Raw genomic sequence first — 20,691 nt, forward strand, 5'->3', positions numbered from 1 at the left:
CTGGCGCCTCGGCAAAAACGCCGTTCGAGGCAGTATAAGGCCCTAGGTAGTGAGTGATAAGGAAGATCGCCGCAAGGAATAATTATCGGAGGATTCGACGAGGGAGACTGTTACAGTGCTATAGGTTTTTGGACCCCAAGCTAAGCCGAGGATCGAGGATGAGGAAGATCTCTATGGATCCCTGGATCCTGATCTATGAACAGATGTTGGGGTACATTCGATCCGTGGGATCCTGGGGGATCCATCCGCCTTGCAATCCGCGTTGGTAACTCCACTCATCGGCATTCTCAGCCTAATAGAAGAAAATAGAAAATGTGGGTCAGCGATATGGCACATATAGATATGCGATATGTGTGCAAAGCATGGGAACGAAGAAGAAGAAGAAGCCATCGACAACACATGTATGATAACGGAGTGTGTTAAAATTAAGTAAACGCAGCGGAGATTCCAGAACTTCCAATGTCCCGATAGAAACCCATTTAAGAGCTATCAATGTTATTGGGCACATCATACTCGCTCGCGGGAATGTTCAATGTCAGGGAAATTTTCTGAGATCCCATTTGACGCATCCGAATTGAAAGCTTCATCCGAATAAAGCAAAGAAAAAAAGAAACAGACGACAAACTACAGCGTAAACTCACCTTCCACGTCCAAAATATCCAACCCTGGACCGCTTCTCCAAGTTCGACTTGCACTTCCCAATACCTGAGGTAAGACAAATACACGATCAAAACGCACAGTCAAATCAGAAAAAAAAATGATGACCGACTTTCTCAGAAAAGTAATGTAATCTTGACTCCATGATGTGTAATTTCCCGTGAAGGGTGCGCAACTTCCATGGACTTGCGATGTGGGCCCGGGGAACCACGTCCCGTCCCAGCGTGCACCAACGTTGCGGCCATTAAGCCATTTTGCACAGTCGGTGATTGCGTTGGACCACTCCCCGGAGACGGTCCATAAGTTGGATGAGGCGTAAGATGTTAGCGTTGGCAATGTGTTAGTGCAAACAAACTACGTTGTAAATTGGATGTTAGATACATTAAGAAACCACGACATAGAAAATCGGAGACGCACATCGATATGTTCATCAAATGTCCTGTTTAGTTCTTTATCGCTGAATACTTGATATTCGTGCTAGAATAACGTTCTAATTTAACCATATCATGATATGTAGTACGAAAGAGCTCACATAGTCCATTAGAACTCCGTGTCCTTGTGGTGGGGTCAAAAAATTCGTCCAGCTCTGATTTTGTCCTGTTAGCTGTATCCATTATGAACCACCGAGTGAGCAAAATTGCGCACCTGGACTCCCAAGAAAGCATCGCCAATCATAATACCCATCCCATCACCAGCCACATCCCTCACCGCGTCATACGCAGTAGTCCAAAAATTCTTCACCACAGATGCCCAAGCACTACTTGTAAAGCCCGCCGCCTCATTTAGCAGCTCCAACACGCTGATTTGATTTCCCACCTCCTTAGCGAGAAACACCAGAGTGTCCACTGTCCGTGTGACGTTATCAGGGTTGGTGGCCCACACAGGGTTGTTTGTCCTCTGCCCTGAGTTGTCAAATCCGTTTTGCGACCCTGGTGCTCCGTGCAGATCAGCAATCACATTTAGGTTATATTTCTCCGCCCACGAGAGTGCTTTTAGAAAGTAGGGCCAAGCCCCTGTGACATAAGGTGCTGTAGAGGTAGATGTGGATGTGTCGGATGAAGTCAGGGGGATGGACCAATACCCAATCGGTATTCTGGTAAATTTTAATGAGATTTCACACCAAGAAAGAGCTCTACCCCGTACATACCGAACGTGATTAAGCCCCGCCGCTGAAATTTGAGCGAAGTCGTCTTCCGTTATCCACTGTTCCGGAGTTAGTTCGGTGACAATCAACACAAAAAGTGCATCCTTGCCGTTTCCCAATGATTTTGAAGAATGTTCTGAGCGGTTTTTGAATCGAGAAGTTGCCCTAGAGTGAATTCGTCGATGATATTATCGTTTCCTGTACTTTCGAAGACACTCGGTGTTATCCAGGGCTGGTGAAAAAGTGACGTCAGTGACATGTTGAACGACCGCATCAATGGATTCACCTCCAATACCAACCACCCTCCGCTGACAGATTTATCAGTACACACAGTGTATTCGTAAAGAGAAAACATACATATTGACACCCCGGATTGTGTCTGTACCATAATTGAATGGTGTCGGTGTCGGAGACGACGATGTGCCTGATGCCGTCTGGGTCGTACGTGCAGATGTTCGCGTCGTTGGTGCAGAAGTATTCGCGACTCCGCCAATACCTGTGTTCGAAGGTGGCTGAAGAACTGCTTGGTTCCGATGCTGCAGACGGCATTTCTGCTGCCTTGCCTCAACCACAGAGCCAGAGAGGAGCAAAATAGCCTCGAAACAAAGGCACATCAACCCTAACGGAAGAACATTTCTTGGTCTGATTTTGCGCATCTGCTATCAAGGTGCCAATGCCGTTGTATAAGACGGGAGTACGTGGGGGTAGGTGAGGGTCAGGACCAAGGGTTGGCTCACTCAGCAACGTGCCCTGTGTAATAGTGTGTTGTATGAAACGGTAAATGAAAGTCAAGAGTGAAAGACGCGGCGACTGGAGTAGAGAAGCCATGTCGGCTGATGGAGATATGGTGCCGTTCGCCCATGAGGCCAAAGCAAATTTAGCTAATACTTTGTTCAGATTTCACCAAACTAGTAATCAGTTGCCGCATTCTAATAGTAATTTTTAATATTGTTCCTTGAACAGAGAAAGAGCAATGGAAGAAACTTACTATTATTATCTTTTAAAGACCAGGAAGGATTGCGCTTGCGACTTGCTTGCAATCATGACAAAAGAATGTCATGGCTCTCATGCCGGTATTTTGTGGCCGAAGTTGGAGTGTGCTTCCCACGACCCATTACGTCATCACCGGTGTACGCTTTCGGCCGGGAGACTCCGACAGTTGAAACGGAGTCCGAAGTGACTTCGCCGGCTCATTCGACTCTTCAGCTTCAAGCTTCAAGCTCTATACAGCTCTGTAGTTGAAAAGTTTGTAAAGTCCCATATGATAGGACCTAGGCTGCTTCTGTCTCAGAGTAGCATACTGTTCTTGTCACCTCAGAAGATACTGGCATTAACCTTATCATGCTTAAAAAAACGACCGTAGGTGATGCCACTACTACAAAGCCTGTTCTAGTTTTTGGGATCGAATCAAATATGAGTAAGCCGGTAATGCGATGTGGAAAAATGTACGAGGAATAAAGTAAAGCTCGATATACATGAAGGGTTATAGCTTTGAATTGGCTACGGTAGGCGCATCCGAAACTTTGACCACTCTGATGGCAAAGTTAATCAACGCAAAGAAGTTGCATATCACAAGAAAAGACTCACAGTTTGCCTGTATTCCCTCCGCTGAAAAGCATTGGCAGCGCTACAGGCGCCTGTTCGATACCACCTTCGACGATGTGGAATTTACGCTTAATGGCACCGCTGGCAAGATCCTTGCCAAGCTCTTCTATTGCTGTCGGATATTCAGAGGCATAATCCATACTAAAAACATTGATTCAGTTTGTTGGATATACAATGGTATTTTATACTACGTACACAATGAAGCCTTGAATTTTGGCACGTTGGGAAATGAGGTTAAGATAGCTTTGCAGACCCTTTGGCTTGGGGGCATCTATAATAATATAAATCAGCAAATGCAGACATTTTGGTTCCAACGAAAACTTGCTGTAAGCAGATATAGCACCTGATATAACATTATTTCAGACAATTTGGTGGATCTTTAGAGATAAACATACCACAGAGGACGATTCGTGCGTCCTTATTCAGTCGAGTAAGGAGGAAATCCAGAATCTCACCTGGAAGTAAACTCGATCATTAGCGTATACATTACCTTTTCAGAAAAATCTCACATACCACCAACGTTATCGAAATAGACATCCAGATACCCAACATCTTTCTTCAGGTCATTGTAGAAGGTGGGGCTCTTGTAGTTGAACGCTTTGATGACCCCCAGCTCATTCTCCAGCCAACGGCATTTATCATCGCTACCTGCAATAGCGTATACCTTGGCCCCGGCAGCCTTCCCAAGCTGACATGCAATAGAACCAACAGAGCCTGCTGCTCCCGACACCACAAGCTTCTCTCCCGCCTTCAGCTCACCAATCTTTTTGAGACCCTGAATTATGACGTATGAGTGTATGAACAGCAGGGTTGTCTTATTTACGTACAAAGTAAGCGGTCAGACCTATAAAACAAATTAGTTACAGGTTCGCAGTGACATGAACATGTATATGTACGTACCAGAACTTCCTAGAATGCCCAAGTAGTCGAGGGGCTCAACACCACGAGGGATACTTTGGACGACCCCGACAGGTCAGTCAAGTTCCAGAAAAGAAGTTTAATAGACTCACACAAGCTTGTCGACGAACTTGTCTTTTATAACAGCGAATTCGGTCATGCCTAGATGGAGAGTATCGTTGCGTTAGGACACACAGCACTGTAGTGTAATGGCAATGATTGCGCACCCCATGGCCCGCTCACATTATCTCCCACCTTGAAGCGGCTTCCTGGCCCAACTTCAATAACCACTCCGAGACCCATGGCACGCATAACCTATTCTCATGTTTCGAGTCAACCCAGATTAGCGTCTTTGGCTTTGACGTACCTCCCCAATCTGTACAGGCGGAAGGTAGCTTCTCACATCACGGATATAGCCCCTCATCGCGGGATCCAAGCTTAGCCATGTGCACTGGACGAGGACCTCGTTGTTTCCCAACTTCAAAGAAGAGAAAGGGACGATTTCTGTGCGAAATGTATCTGGCTCGATATCGCCTTCCGGCCGTGAGTTGAGTACAATGCGTTTGAACTGGGATGGCCGGGGCATTTTGGCGTTATCAATGTAACAGTGGTAATGGAGAGAAATGGGGGTTGGGGGTTCAGTAGCGAGTTAAAGCTAAACAGGAGTACTGGCAACAGCTTTATAATGGTACAAGTTCAGGTTCTTTCGTCAGGTACAAAATGTTTACCGGTAACTTCATTCCCGGATATCCTTGTCGGCTTCGTCATGTCCATAAGAACGCCCGGCTTCGTGTACCGCCGTGATTCAGGTACTATGTAGCTTTAGCTGGTGAAGAGAGATTAAGAGTGTGATTCTCTCGCATTAGGTGAGAATAAGCAAAGGAGTGTATGTAAAGAATGTATGTAGCTAGCAACCTGATGTCAATGATATCAGGGTTTGGGTGGGGAGCACCACCAAATCTGTGAGAGTCTGAGGTCCACGGTGGTCAGCGGCTAGACAGGGAAAAACAGAACAAATGGGAGACCAACGTGGAAATGCCGTGCGTAACGCTAAGACTCGCTGATTTTGGATGGTGCAACCAACTCGAAATGCGAGGGAATACTCCGTGAGGCTGTGGAAGAGTCCAAAGTGAGCAAGGACCCCCAGACTGCGGTAGGAGTAAGACCCAAGACACGTCGAGTGACTCAGATACTGGGTACAGAGGGATGGCGGGTGGGGGAAAGGAAATTTTCTTGGACGATCTAAGGGTGGATGCGTCCAAAAATTGTTGCTTCGTCTGTGTGGTGAGAGGGAAAGCGGTGTCGCTCTCACCCGCTGACTCAGCACATAGTAGCCGTTCAGCGATCGTAGCATTTCATTACACTTCACACTGAACATAAACTATGTAGCTTTAGCTGGTGAAGAGAGATTAAGAGTGTGATTCTCTCGCATTAGGTGAGAATAAGCAAAGGAGTGTATGTAAAGAATGTATGTAGCTAGCAACCTGATGTCAATGATATCAGGGTTTGGGTGGGGAGCACCACCAAATCTGTGAGAGTCTGAGGTCCACGGTGGTCAGCGGCTAGACAGGGAAAAACAGAACAAATGGGAGACCAACGTGGAAATGCCGTGCGTAACGCTAAGACTCGCTGATTTTGGATGGTGCAACCAACTCGAAATGCGAGGGAATACTCCGTGAGGCTGTGGAAGAGTCCAAAGTGAGCAAGGACCCCCAAAAGACCAGAGTAGGAGGGAAAGCAATGCCCGACGACGCGTCGAGCGAAATGGAGGACTCCCACACATCAGGAGGCGGGCAATACACGGGGAAAGGAAAAAACGCGACAGAGGAAGAAAACGTAGCAGGAATAGACACTCACGAGAAACACAAGTTCACGGGTTGGAACGTCAGTTCATCCCCGAACGGGCGGGATGTTGAGTGTAATGCGATTGAACTCCGCAAAACATGCGGAATTCTGAATATAAGGTGCCAGGACCTTGGCGTGCTGGCGGAGATAGTTGGCAAAGGCGTCACTAGACCAACGACCCAGTGCCTTCACCACCTCAAAGGGGACCCCGCGGAGCAAATACTCCAACACCGCGCCAATACGCAAGCCATGTCCGTGCAGCGGTTCAAGACCTGCCGCTGCTGCCGCCTTCTTGATGCGATCCAAAAAGGCTGTTCTTGTGAGCGGCCGCCGTTTACCAGATGCCGCGTGTGTGTAAGAGAAAAGAGACTCATTGCTGAGAGGGGAGTTGATAAGAAAGTGGTTGGCGAGAGCGGCTTCGGGATCAGATGGGCCATCTTGACGGGCCCAATACACCTCCTCGCCATCCGTGGGTGCACACTTTGTGCGGGGGATGAAGAAAACGGTTGTAGCATTGCCGGCGCGGTCGGTTACATAAGAAATGTTGGACTTCTTCACATGAGCATCAGGGTCAAAGGAAGCGAGGTTGCGAACTGTGAATTCGCCCAGGCGTGCGGCCGACCAGAAAGTTGACGTCAGACAAGCAAAAACGGCGGCGTCGAGTGGGACAGCAAGGTCAAGATGAGTCCGTATCGAGCTGATAATAGAAGGAGTGAAAGGTGCCCGCTTGGGGCGACGAGAGGAACGAGGTGCAAGCTTCATGCCAGCGGCAAGGGCGGCATCCACTTCAAGCTTGTTGTACACAAGCTGATGCCCATGAAGTGTATGCCATGCACGAATGCCATAGAACATGTTAGAAACCTGCGCACCAGAGTACAGACCCGCGCACGAGGAGAGAAAGGCAAGGAGAAGGATGTTGGTTAATGGGCAGCGCTGTTCCTCGGGAACTTCACGAAGATCACACCAGACATGAAAAACAAGAAGCGCACTGCCATATGCGCTACTCGTTCCATCAGCATATCGAGCACCCAGGACAGTAAGAACGCAGTCTAGATCATGTTCTGACAGAGGAACAGCATGACCTGCAGCGTCGAAGGCGGTCCGCGACGTTGCTGGGACCCATTTGAGCAAGCGCTCCGCAGCTACACAGTGTGGGCGAAGTGGGGATGGAGCTGGTACCAGATCTGCACGGTATGGACGGGCGCGACGTCGAGAGGAAGGAGACTTCGTGGGCAAAGCAGGTCTCAAAGGGGAAAGGAGAAGCGCACGCGAGCGACGGGGTGTGATGGGGTTACCCAGCACGGCTGTCCCAGTGCGGGCGATAGAGCTCAAGTTCGTCAACGAAGAGCCGCGCGTTAGTCGGCTCTCGCGATGGGCGATCAGCTGCTGGAACTCTGTGTTTGAGGGTTTGGCTAGAAAACGCGGCGGATCTGGTGGTGGTTGCAGCGGGGCTGTCAAAACTGACAATGAGGTCGTGGAGACACGAGGGCAAGGTACATGGTGGGAGAAGAAGCGACTGCGACGGATAGATGCCCCGTGAGGGGCCGTCGGCTGGATTGTCATCGGAGGGGACGTATGCTGTAAAGATGGACTCATCGCGGTTGTTGCTGGAGAGAAACGCGAGTATGCGTTTGAAGACCGTGTTGACGGCTGGATTTCTGCTCCGCCGGTTCCACCAACCTTCAACAACGCCCATGTTGTCTCCGTAGATTCGGAGGCGAGGGGTGTCTGGTGCAATGGCACAGAGTGTGTAGACAAGAAGCTCGAAGCCGACAGCTTCAGCCCATCCAATATCCCGTTTGCCATTAAGGGTCTGCCATCCGGGAAGAAGGCACCATGCACGCCAGCGGTTTCCAATGACGATTGCGATGCCAAACCCAGAGCTGGCGTCAGAGAAGGCTCTGACATCAGTGACCGCAACCGGGACTGGGATGGGACGCGCGAGGATGGGTTGAGATAATTTTCCCTTCCACCACTCGAGGTCGGCAGCAAGTGATTTGGGTGCGTGGCGAAGAGCGAGAGGACGTGAACTGGTGGCAAATCCACGGAGCATTGCTTCAAATCCAGTGAGATACGCGCGTCCAGCGGGAACCACACAGGTACAGTGGAGAAGCTTCCCATACAGTTTTTGGACGTCTTCGAGAGAATGTTGAGACGCAGACAACCACGCCGCAATAGCATCCAGGTATTTTGACTTCTTGCTGCCTTCAATGCACACTGTGCGAGTTTCAAGGCACCACCCATAACCTGTGAAAGTGGCATAAGATGAGAAAGGTATGTCTTTAGCAGCCTCCCATGGTGTCCCGGTCTCTGAAGAAATAGAATCGATATCTGCAAAGCAATAAGAAAAACGGCTATCCTCCAGGGACCTGGAGGAAACCTGAGAGAGGTCCTGCAAAGGAAAACGGCAATCATCATCAGATTCCTCAACCGTGCCATCCACCAACAAGCCTCCAGTATAAAACACCCGACCACCCGAAAACTGAGGGCCCGACTCAGCAAACCGAACCGCAGCGCGGGTACGCTGTGCATTGTACTGTAAAAGAAACTTGCGAAGAATGCGAATGAAAAGATGATCATCAACCCACTTGGTGATGGGGCCAATGCCACGGGAGCGAAACACATCCACTGTGGCATCTTGAATGAGGCCAAACACACCGCCGGATGGTGATGCCCCAAACGCGCCTCGGGTGTCAACGCAAAACTGGTCATCTCCAATGCGGACAGCAGCAGCAGGCCACTGCGAAGGATGCAGAGGTACGGTGCGGAAGGCCTCAGATACATCCCGCACGGCAAGCTGTGATCCAGGTGGAAGACGGCCCAGAAGCAGAGATACAACCGAAAAGGAACCCCAGGTGCAAGGAAAATTGGAAGCACAGGTATATGAATTGATGGAAGGGTTGGGAAACGAGGAGGAAGGTGAGGAGGGAAAGGAGAAATTCTGAATGATGCGGAATTTTCCTGGGCGGCCTGGCTTTGGAATGATCGAGAAAGGAGAAGTTTGGAAAGGGCCGATGAGAGATTCAAGATCGGCCCTCGTGAAAGGACCAATATAACGACCTTTCTCGAGCTCGAGTGCAATAATGTCATTGAACTCTTGTTGGAATTGCTTGACAGATGGGCGATTAGGTGGGGATTGAGTAATGGAAATAAAAGGAAAATCAAAAATGAAACCGTGTTGAAACCCGTGTACAAGAAAAGGGTATTTTTGGTGAAGGCCAGACTCGTCAAGTAAGCGCTTCCAAGTGGCAGCTGGGTAGAGACACTTAATTTGAGTGCGCCTGAGCTCGAGAGCATTTCTGGGCGCCATGGGTGAATGAACCACACCCTGAACAGCGGTGTCTGTCTCCATGGCTGGACTGTGTGCACCCTTGTGTGGTCTGCCAATCGAAGCAGAGGGTCTGGCGCGAAGATTTGACAACGAGTGTTCTGCCCTCGCGGTCTGCGAAGGACGGGTGACTTCCATCCCAAATGCGCGGGAGGCGACAGGATCGAAAGTCGTGGGAACGGCGGCCCAAACAGACAGCGCAGGCGGGCTCCGATGCTGCGCCGCTCCGAAAACCCTGAGGCTGCTTGTTGTTCTCGCGGGGTTGGCGGTAGGGAGAAGGAGATCGACGACGTTTGGAGTCACGATGATTGCGAGGAGGGCTGTCAGAGCGCATATGGGACTGAGTGGAACGTCCCGACCGATGGGTGTCTGCTCTGTCGTGAGACCCACCCCATTTTGCTAGCGCGTCGGACTGGACAGCGAGTAAAGCATAAACAGCAAAGTATAAGGCATAAAGCGGAAAGCAGGGTGCATGGTTGGGGAGAGTAAGGGTCGAGAAAATAAAGCGGCGGTGATAAAGCGGCGGGGGGTAAAGCAAAGAACGGCAAGCAACGAGCGTAAAGCAAACGGCGTGTAAAGCAATATGTGTGATGCACGGGGGAGCAGAATGAAAATAACAGCGGGTTAGTTTGATACACTACTGAGAAAGAGAGGAGCACGCACCCTCGCTAGTTCGTATTGTGCATCTCTGGCATCGCGGTCGTCGTCTATAACCTTGGCTTTGATTTTCCTGTACAGCTCGTCGCTGAAGCCCGCCAGATCCCAGCCTCCTTCACCGGATGCAATGGAGATATGCCAATCCTTGCGAATACTCTCCTGGTAGGTAAAAAGCGCGAGGCGATTGAGGCGACCAGGGTCAAAACGCGACGAGTGGTTCTCGATGCCTTCGAAAAAACCAATGAACATGAGAACACGTTCGGCTGGCCAGCCGGTGCGGCGAATCGCAGTAATAAATCTGGCAGTGGCAACATGAAATTCCTCCCACGTCAAGTCTTTATCCGGGACGACGCTGCGTGAGTCTTTAGTTACAAGAGAAGGAACAAACGAGGCAACCCCAGATTTCCAAACAATGGACATGGATTCGTCGGACGTGGCGGCATGGGCGCTAGCACGGGCGTCTGCAACGCCGGCATTTGTAAAGTACCAAAGTTCGACGTACTTGGCAGCGTCTAGACGGCGAAGGGCGGCGGGGTTGATGACGACAGGGAGGTCAACCGGGATTGGGCGATCAAGAACAGGGCAAAACTTTGCTCGGTTCTTTTTCACTTCCTCCAAATGGGCAGCCTCTGCATCTTGTTTGAGAAGCTGTGCGGCCTGGTCAGCCGCTTCCTTATCGAGGCGCGCGCGTTCCTCGGCCCTGGCAACCTCGTCTTCGCGCTGTGCTTGCCACGCGGTTTTTTGAACCTCGTTCATGGCGTGCCATATAGCAGTCAGCGCCGCTACGGCTTGTTCGTCGGTGGCGCCCGGGACGGCAGTTTTGTGGGCGTCGCGAACGGCTTGAAACGCAGGGAGCGTGTAATCCGGAGGGACAGCGTCCGTAGGATCGTCTACAATGCGTGCCATGGCGGGAAATTTTTTCTGAGAGGCCGATTTACTGAGTTCTGACGAACAGAGACTGAAAGGAAATTTTCTTGGACGATCTAAGGGTGGATGCGTCCAAAAATTGTTGCTTCGTCTGTGTGGTGAGAGGGAAAGCGGTGTCGCTCTCACCCGCTGACTCAGCACATAGTAGCCGTTCAGCGATCGTAGCATTTCATTACACTTCACACTGAACATAAGTGATGATGTTGTCGAGCACCGGGATGAGTGAGCACGGTTGTCGGGGAGGCTTTTCCACCATCACATGTGCCTCGGACACCGCCGAAACGACGGACGAGAGCATCATGAAGTTAGGGGCTTAAACTTTCAAAAGTTCAACGTCCAGTATCAATGTTCAAGTTCAGTTTAACAGCATGTCATTGTTAGTGGCATCTTCGTTTAATTTTTTCCAAGCAACTTAAATTTGAGATACAATGAGGTCCAGATCGAGATGTTGTCAATCAATATCCTAATGACTCAATCTCTCTCGAGCTCGATCATGATGATAGTAATAAATCGACAATTTGTTCTCCAGCGGGACAGTATAGATCAACAAATTTAAAATATAGAGATCTATAGGGCTAGGTATAATGTTAGCTGAGCAACTTTATCATTGGCTAAAATGTTTTTGACCGAAATGGAGTTGAACTTGGGTTGAACCGCCCTATGTCCCAAAGGCAGAGTAACTTCGCCAAACATCTTGACATTAGCAAATATATCACTATGCACTTTCTGTCACTAAATTAATGTCAATCGCTCTGGCGACACGATTGAAGCCGCTCTACAATACGAGTACACTTGATCCTGAAATAATCGACCTAACACCCATGAAACCAATGTCCTTGGCAAACTTATCGCTTGCTGTCTTACCAACATCTTTCTGCGGCCAATTAATGCCACAAATATGCCTATCAAACCTGCATACTTCCATTGTTGCCTGGGGCGTGCTCGAAAGTTGCGATGGTAGGCTTTTCCTGCGATGAAGTGTCGGCAAGGTCAACCATGCTCTGAACACTATGGCGTCTATCTCCATTGTTTTGTTGGAGGGTTCGGCGGTGATTTGCGTGGTGGTTAATAAATTCCAATCCTCCTGAGCTGACAGCTAAGGACATAATTTCTAGTGAGATGCGAAAGACGGTAGGTAAACAAGAAAACTTACGTCGGTCTGAATCGACAATGAACAATTCATAGATGGTTGCACCCAAAATGGTGGCTGGGATGTTGACCAGAGCTGCAATGGCGGAATAAGCTCCTCCTTTGGCTATTCAAAAATCATTGTTAGAGGGTAATTTCACTGGTTTGTAATGTTTGATAATTTACCTTCAACTCCATAGATAGTCATCGCTGCCAAACGCGCGCCTACATCACGGGCGGCATTCAATGACACTGAGGAAAATAATTAACTTTTTAGGCAATTTATGTCAGACGCATGCATGCTCACCTCCTGGTACTGAAAAGCCCCAGATAGATGCAGCACTATAGGAGACGATCAGGCCTGATATTATGAAAATGAAAATTGTGTAGGGAAGGGGGCGAGTTCGAGAGAGGACAAAGTAGCCTGAGTACGGACAGAGTTTTGTAGATATTTATGTGTTTAGCACGGAAAGAGATGGGAAAAAAATAGGAAATATGATTCGATACGTCCTTCGGTGTGTAACGACGTCTCCGGTAAGGTGCTAACTACTGACTACGCGTCTATGCTGTGGCCATATGGCGTCGACGATGCCAAGTGAGTGTGTCCGCAAGCGTCATGTGACGTGTTTGTTGTGAGTCGCGTCGCGCGCACGCGTATCCAAATCCCTACATCTCCCCCCCACTTTAAATTTCAGGCTCCTGGCTGAAATTTCGGTTTCGGTTTCGAGTCTACATCCTGCGGCCCACTCCCTAGTGCTATTCGTGATATGGATCCATCCAGTCACGACCTGATATGTGGCCTGCTCAAGACCCAGTCTCAAGTGGCCTCTATCACCTCCTTTCCTCTCTATTCGGTCAGTCCTCCTCCCCTCGCCATTCATTCTTCCTTCTAACTCTCTAACTAGCTCTCTCCATTGTCTATATGCCCTCGCTCGTCGTCTCTCGTCTCCGATCTCACTCAATATCTTTTCTCTTCCAAATTTCTCTTTCCCTCCTCCCCCCTCTTTCACACCTCCTCCCCCCTCTTTTGCACCATCGCCCGCTCGCTATTCCTCGTCGCCGTCGAACTCCTCGCTGTTTAGGACCTCCGTGACCTCGATGACCTGTCGATTCCGCGGATAATAGGGAATTAAACGAAATGCTGCGTATTTCAGCTTTGATTCAGCTCCATCGAGTTCTGCCAGACGGTATGAACCTCCTTCGGAGCGGCGTACGACGACAAGTGGTCCCATGTATCTCGGCTTGCCCTTCCTTCCCACTTCAGCCTCGACCTTCTTGTTCAAGACGAGCACTAGTTCTCCGGGTTGAAAATTATAATCAATGATCTTATGTTTGTTTTTCTCTTCAAATTCGGCAATGGACTGATATCTTCGCTTTAGAACACGTTCGTGGACCAGGGCTAGGTCGTCGTCGCGTCGCTCAAGTTGTCTTGCGCGCATACCGAGGAGTTCAGCGGTTGAAAGCGAACGGTCGATGTCCGGGAGTAGGAATGTTGCGTGAGTGAGGTCAAATGGTAGGAGCGGCTCGATTCCGTGCACAACATAGAATGGTGAGTACCCGATTGATTTCCTGATTGTAATTCGCTCAGCCCAGTACATGAATGCTACCCTCTCGTCCCACTTTTTCAAGGACCCGTCACCCGACTTGATCAGCGCTGTACGAATTGGGGTGTGCGTTGTTTCGACGACACCGTTCGCTCTCGAATTATAGCCAGAAATTCGAATATGGCTCACGTTGTATCGCTCGGCCAGCCATTCTAGTGCCGCCACGAATGGAGGTCCGTTATCCGTTATCATCTCAAATACTACTCCCCACCTCAACATCAACTTCATTAGAATGAAATTGCCTATCACCGCCGCCGTCTCCGTCTTCAACTTATCCCATTCTGGCCATGTCGACATCCCACATCTTGCTTGGACAATATATTTGTACCCGTTTGAGGGTGGCATGTGCATTGTGTCGATATGGCATCTGCAGAACAGCCTTTCGGGTATCATTACGGTAGGTGGGATTACAACTTTCTCGAGCGACATCAATTGACATTGGTGACAGGTGTCGATGAACCATCGAATATCCTTATCAATTTTTGGCCACCAGTAGCGATCGGCAACGTTATGGCGAGTCGCAAAGTACCCTCGATGACCTAACATGTCATGTCCTTCGACTAGAACCTCAAGCCGGTCTTCTCCAAATAGCACGAGCTTGTGACGTATGCCGCTATCTCGACGCCATAATCTGTTCGCCTGGACAAAGAACCGACTGGCCTTCTTCACAAATCTCTTCAGTGCAACCCTATCGAGATTTGGTGGTGGTTTCAGTGTCTCCAGGTAAGTCTTGATTTGCATGAGCTCGTCGTCGAGTTGTCTGACTTCCTCTGTGTCTGGTAACCCTCCCTTTTCTGTCGCTTCCGCCATCTTTCTCTTGAATGCTGCTACCACTGCCTCCTCCACACTCATCACTTCTCCCTCTTTCGCTCCCTCGCTAATTTTAACCCCTGGTTCCTTCACCTTCACATCCATTCCTACTGCACCCTTCCCCTCGCTTCTCTTGTTCTTCCCTTTTAAACCTCGCTTTCCTATCCTCGGCCATTGATCTCCCTTCTTCCATCCCATTCCTGCCACTATCCACACCCCACATTGATACAACTCCTCCACCCACTGTTCTGCATCCTCCTCTGTCTCGTCCTCCTCGCCTTCAACCTTCCGCCTCCGTGACAACCCATCTGGACCCTTGAAGTTCTTCCCAGGGACGTGGACCAGCTTGAAATCGAACATCAGAATGGCAGCAATCCATCGGTTCATAGCTGCGTTTGGATGCGTATCAGGGTTATTGATCATACCCTTGATATATTTTGCGTCCACTTCGATGGTAAGATTTTGCACCCCAACAATCCAAATTTTGACTGAATGAATTGCTCGAAACAGGCCGTATAATTCCAGCTTTGCCTGCGAGTAGCGAGCTTCTCGTGGGTTCCATGGTATAGAACCGAACCGTGCAATTATACGTGCGCCGTTTGCATCCAACTGCATGAGAATGAAACCAACTGCAATGTTTGAGGAGTCAACTTGAAGAATGACCGTAAAGCCACTCTTGTAATCGATGGGGCGGATTGCTGGGCATGTCGTGACCGCAGTCTTCAGTGAATTCATTGCGTTTTGATGTTCCTTGTCCCATTTAAACTGAACTTGCTTCTTCGTTAGGTTGACCAATGGGATTGCAATCGCCGCAAAGTCCTTCACCCACTTCCTCACCACACCCGCCACTCCTAGAAAGCTTCGCACGTCGGTCGCGTTTTCGCATGGTGGCCAGTTCTCAATTTTTATCACGCTCGACTTATCCGGTTTACGCCCTTCGTATGTCGATATCTGTCCCACTATCTTTGCTTCCGGCTGACACAAAATCAGTTTCTTCGCAGATGCTGTGGCGCCAGCGTGTGCTAGTCTGTGAAGAACTCGATTCACGTCCATCAGGTGCTCCCACACAAACCTCCTCACTCCCGGATTCTCCTCCATCACCTCATAACCTCCGCCCGCCAACTCATACCTCGTCATTGGACCCAGGACCGCTATGTCATCGGAAAAATTCGGTGCAACTTCTGTTTCGTGTTGTAGGATGAATGCTACATCACGATGGAAGATTTGCAGCGAGTTTGTCCAACCTTGAGGCAACACAGTAAGCTGGTATGTTCCCGTTGGTGTTTCAAAGGCTGTTAACTCTCTCGACCGTTTGTCCAGCGTGTGGTGATCGTAACCCACGAAAAGGTCAATTGTTGTATAGATCGAGCGGCCGGCGCATTGCTCAGCATACAAATCAATCAATGGTGGTTGCGCAGAGTCTTTGATAGTGACTTCATTAAGCGGGACAAGGTTGTGCACAATGCGTAAGTCTTTTGATCCTTTCTTCTCGAACGTGATTGTTGCATGCCGATATGCACTTGTCGTAGGTTCTATGACACCAGCTTTTAACTTTTCGTCGATGAGCTTGTTGAACCGCTCTCGCAATGCTGGTGGAACTGGAAACGAGCGCTTTACCCAAGGTTCATGTTCGACGACCGGTATGACGACATCCGAGAAGTAGTCACTTCGAAATCTTCCTTTCTCAGCTTCCACCCATGCCAAACCTTTCTCGTTTGCTCGTAACACCGCCGCCACCACTTTCTTCTCTTCCTCCCACAAAAAATCATTCTCCTCCACTCCAAGCATCTTCCACCTCTCTTCTGTCAACCTTTCTCCTGGCTTAAATGGCCCTGGCGTCATTGGTATTGTCGGTAACGTCAACAGCGGGTCCTCTGGAAAGCGACGTTGAACATTCGCATATTCTGGCATTGTTGTTGCAACCGGGTGAGTTTTCTTTGCTGCTGGCTTATACAACAATGTGTGCTGAACTTGATCATAGGTGAATGTTGATCCTAGAAGCTCATTTGCGAGTTTTGTACGAGCTTGACTGTGCGCCATCATTACCACCTCCTCCACACTCAATTCCACCACCTCCTCTCTTGGTTGCTCTGCTCTTGCCTCCCTGTACATCAACACCTTCTTCACAACCTTCCTCGCTCGCTCTCTTGTTGGTATAACCTTTGCTTGACGTTGGTCTTTAGGATCGTGCACAATCACATCTACCCGCCCATCGTTATGCTCAACCTTCCCTAGCCTCACGTACTTTTGCCACGGTCGTCCCAACAGCAACTCGAATGGGGCATCGAGAGGTGCGATGAAAGCGTGTACCATTGATGCAATGCCTCCGACCTCAATCTCCATAAACTCGGCACATCCTCCCATCTCCTCCTTTTCGCCGGTCGCTGTTTCCATTGTCATTTGTTGCTCTTTGTTGACGCTGTGCCCTGTTCTCTCCCACAAGTCTTTCCTTATCACCACAATCTCTGACCCTTCATCTAACAACCCGACCGATGCAACCGTCCCGCATACAACGACATCAATTTCCCGAAGTGGTGTACAGTATTCGAGTGTTGGCATCTTGAAGGTAGCCGCTCCTGTTGTTGCTGTCGTTGCTGACTTCTTTTCTGTATCCAATAGTGAGGTTTTGGGGAATGCCTCGTTAGGTACTCGCACAACCTTGAGTTTCTCAACCATTGTTTTTCGTACGTCCCCGCTGAGTGCGTAAATATCGCCGACCGTAACCTCAGGTATAATAGTTTTGAAGATTTTCTCTGCCATCTTCAAAGCCGCTTTTGGATCAGATATGCTGGACTCGTATGTGTATGCTTTCTCGTGTCCTCCTCGCTGAATGGCATTGGGATCGAAACGGATGTGTTTGATGTCAGTGTGGTGTCCTTCTCCCTCCTCCGCCCTTGCCTTTCCTTTTCTCTCCTTCATCTCTCTCTCTATCCTCTTTTCCTGCTCCTTCCTCCCGCTCTCCTCATCATCATCACCCGTCTTCTTCCCGCTTCGTGTCTGCAGCAATGCCTCCGCTGTGGCCACCTCTTGCCATGCCATCCACTCCACTTTGCCCTCGCTTTCGTACCCGTTCTCCCATGGGATCTCCTTCCACTCGTTTCGCACTTCCTCCACTGTTTTCTTCCGCCCGCTACTTGCTTCCACTTTCACTTGTTCTCCATTGCGCCCTGTGGTGTATGTCTTAGCGTTTCTGGTAGTCTGCGTATAATAACCGCTTGTTGCAACATTGACATGTGGTGGTTGATCCCTCTGCCACCCTTCTTGACCTGGGGTTGGAACTGCTGACCCGAACCGCTTATCAACAGCGTCCTTCAAACTCTGCCCATATTCAAAACGGATAGGCTCTCCGTTTGCATATGTCAATCGAGCTGGAGTTCCAAACCACATGATGCGGCCAACTTTAACGTATTCGGCTGCGGCTACACAGTCACGTATGCGATGTTGTCCTTTTTTGCAGAAATAGCAGCTGTTTGAACTTGGGCCTGACATACCCGCCTGGGCGTATTGTATTGGTGGTGGGATTTGCATTTGCGGAGCGGCGAATGTTTGTGCCTGCGTATGATAAGCCTGAGTTTGATACGTTGGTGCAAATTGTGGCTGATAGGGTGCGTGTACTGCCATGTTTGTTGCTGCCGCCTGCTGAGTTGTTGCCAGTAGTGTTGGTATCCAGATATGCGCGTTTGGGTCCATAGCACAGAGTTGACCGTAGGTTGCAGCATAATTTGCGTCGCCAACTTTCAATCCTGCTAGCTTGCGTGTCAAGTCACCAATATCCTCTTCTCGAGTCTTCTTCTTTGGTTCGCCAAATGAGACTCGTCGAGTTCGCACCACATCCTCCTCCTCTTTCACCTTTGCAATCTCCTCTTCCTTCCGCCTCTCTGATCTTGCCCTCAACTCCGCCAGCTCTCTATCCTTCTCCCTCTCCCTCTCCCTCTCTTTTTCTCTCTTTTTCTTCTTCTTCTCCTTTGCATCCCGTCGCTTCTCCTTTCTCCTCCTCTTCCTCCTCTCGTCCTCACTATCTGACGATTCAGTGTATGATTCTGATGTGTCCGATGACACAGACTCGGTTTCTGACTCGGTTTCTGAATCCAATGATGAATCCGATGAGCTGCTCTCATGTTTCTTCTTCCGCCGCTTTTCCTTCTTCTTCAGCTTCTTCTGTGCCCTCCTCAACTTCTCCTCTCGCTCAGCTCTCTTCCCTTTCCCTACATCCTCGTCTAATAACAGCCTCGCCGTTTTCAACACATCCTCCACCGCTGGAGCTGCCATCCTTCCCGTCAACCCTATTTTCTTCCCCCCCATCTGCACTTCCACCCGGTCTTGAAGGCGAGGCGGTAAGCCCATCCAGAAGTACTCGTTCAATTCGTCTTCAGTGATCTCGCCTTGTTTGACTAGCCAGAGACCAATTGGTTCAAAGTTTTTATTGTACTCGGTGAGCTCGACACTGGTCCTGATGCCACTGCCCTTTGTCGCTTTGGCAATCACTCTCGTCAAGTCGTCCACCGTGTAACTCCCACCCTTTGTCATCCACGGATATTCCTCCTTTAACTTCTCCTTCATTGCCTTGAAGCTCCGTGGTCGGTCCAATCGGTAACCCTTGAAAGTTTTCCAGAACTTCACATCTGACTCTTTCCTCAAATAGTCCACCACTGCCTCTGCCATCATCTCGTCATTTAACCCCGCCGTCTTTGCTAACCTTTCGAACTTCCCCAGAAAGTCCTCCAGCTCATCTACATCTCCTGACCAGCTAGGTGCTTTACTCGAGCCCGGCGCTGGCATCTCCTTCAAAAAGGTTGTCGTCGATCCTCCTGGTTGAACCATGTTGTTATTTGTCTTTGGTGCGTCCTTCTCTTCTTTCGATTCTTCTTTCTTCAATTCTCCTGATTGGGATTCGGGTATAGGGACTTGTAACGACTTTGGTTCTTCTTTGTTGGATGTCTGGCTGTCTTGTTTAGCTGGAGCTGGTACGTCGGTTGCTTTGAACTCGTCTTGCTGTTGCTGATCTTCTTCGTCTTGCTTCGTTTCTTCTCCTACTTGCTGTTCCTTGTTAACGTCTTCTTTGTCTTCTTCTCCTGATTCTGACCTTGCCTCCGGCGACTCAGATCTGATAGATCTTGGTGGTGGATCTGATTCCTCGTTGAAATCGAGTTCTGGTAAGAAATCGCCGTCCGATGTTTGCCACTCTTTGGCGCTATCAAATTCGTCTTCACGAGGTTCGTCAACCGGCTCTTCAATCGACGCTAGTCGTGGTACACTTGGTGGTGTTGCAACAGACCACGCTCCTGGGAATGTACCTTGTGGAAATGAGAACCGATTGAATAACGGTGGTGGTGCGTGTCGAAACGAAAATTGGGTTGGCGTAGGTGTGATAGGGTCAGTATTTGGTGCGTTGACAGTGAGCTCGTTAGCGTCCTGTGGACTAACAGACGCAGATCGCTCCCTATAACTGACAGGTGCAATGTTGCGGCGATTTCGAGGTGCTTCCGAGGTGGGTAATAACGAGTTAGAACTGCTGGCTTTCGACGATGGTTTGTACTCAGATTCGTCGTCCTTTTTCTTCCCTTTCCTTGGAGCTAACTTGGGTATCACTTTCCCAGAAGAAGATCGAATTCCCGAGCCCTTCTTGAGAAAGGAGCCTCGAACCGGTTGGGATGTCGAACTTCCGCTGTTTGAGGCAATATTGACAGTTCCTCAGTGACACGGGGTTTAACGGACAAGGGGGCGGGCAAAACCGGTTTTACTGGTTTTGTCCCCTCGCGGTGGGCTCCAGATGTAGGGAAGGGGGCGAGTTCGAGAGAGGACAAAGTAGCCTGAGTACGGACAGAGTTTTGTAGATATTTATGTGTTTAGCACGGAAAGAGATGGGAAAAAAATAGGAAATATGATTCGATACGTCCTTCGGTGTGTAACGACGTCTCCGGTAAGGTGCTAACTACTGACTACGCGTCTATGCTGTGGCCATATGGCGTCGACGATGCCAAGTGAGTGTGTCCGCAAGCGTCATGTGACGTGTTTGTTGTGAGTCGCGTCGCGCGCACGCGTATCCAAATCCCTACAATTGAAAATACTGACTATGCCAATGCGACAAC

At 49.5% G+C, this 20,691-nt stretch overlaps 3 protein-coding genes across 3 annotated transcripts; all 3 read right to left on the reverse strand.

Moving 5' to 3' along the window:
• Nucleotides 1-193: 193 nt before the first annotated feature.
• On the reverse strand, nt 194-2,457 carry JR316_0006263 (Glucan 1,3-beta-glucosidase; the record flags this gene model as incomplete). The annotated part of the gene is made up of 10 exons (XM_047892012.1): nt 194-292; nt 642-705; nt 770-1,011; nt 1,075-1,134; nt 1,190-1,243; nt 1,303-1,750; nt 1,805-1,847; nt 1,892-2,033; nt 2,088-2,109; nt 2,159-2,457. The coding sequence occupies 10 exons, from the start codon at nt 2,455-2,457 to the stop codon at nt 194-196; spliced, it is 1,473 nt and encodes a 490-aa protein (XP_047749361.1).
• An 827-nt stretch (nt 2,458-3,284) lies between these two features.
• JR316_0006264 (Putative NADP-dependent oxidoreductase YfmJ) lies at nt 3,285-4,889 on the reverse strand (the record flags this gene model as incomplete). The annotated part of the gene is made up of 10 exons (XM_047892013.1): nt 3,285-3,333; nt 3,389-3,547; nt 3,602-3,677; nt 3,802-3,861; nt 3,920-4,181; nt 4,234-4,250; nt 4,307-4,359; nt 4,417-4,465; nt 4,531-4,618; nt 4,671-4,889. 10 exons carry the CDS (start codon nt 4,887-4,889, stop codon nt 3,285-3,287), a joined length of 1,032 nt encoding a protein of 343 aa, XP_047749362.1.
• A 7,076-nt stretch (nt 4,890-11,965) lies between these two features.
• On the reverse strand, nt 11,966-12,396 carry JR316_0006265 (uncharacterized protein; the record flags this gene model as incomplete). Its single annotated transcript, XM_047892014.1, has 3 exons — nt 11,966-12,156; nt 12,214-12,315; nt 12,375-12,396. 3 exons carry the CDS (start codon nt 12,394-12,396, stop codon nt 11,966-11,968), a joined length of 315 nt encoding a protein of 104 aa, XP_047749363.1.
• Nucleotides 12,397-20,691: the final 8,295 nt, after the last annotated feature.

This window comes from Psilocybe cubensis, chromosome 5 (assembly GCF_017499595.1).
Source record: "Psilocybe cubensis strain MGC-MH-2018 chromosome 5, whole genome shotgun sequence".
In the NCBI taxonomy this organism is placed as follows: Eukaryota; Fungi; Basidiomycota; class Agaricomycetes; order Agaricales; family Agrocybaceae; genus Psilocybe; species Psilocybe cubensis.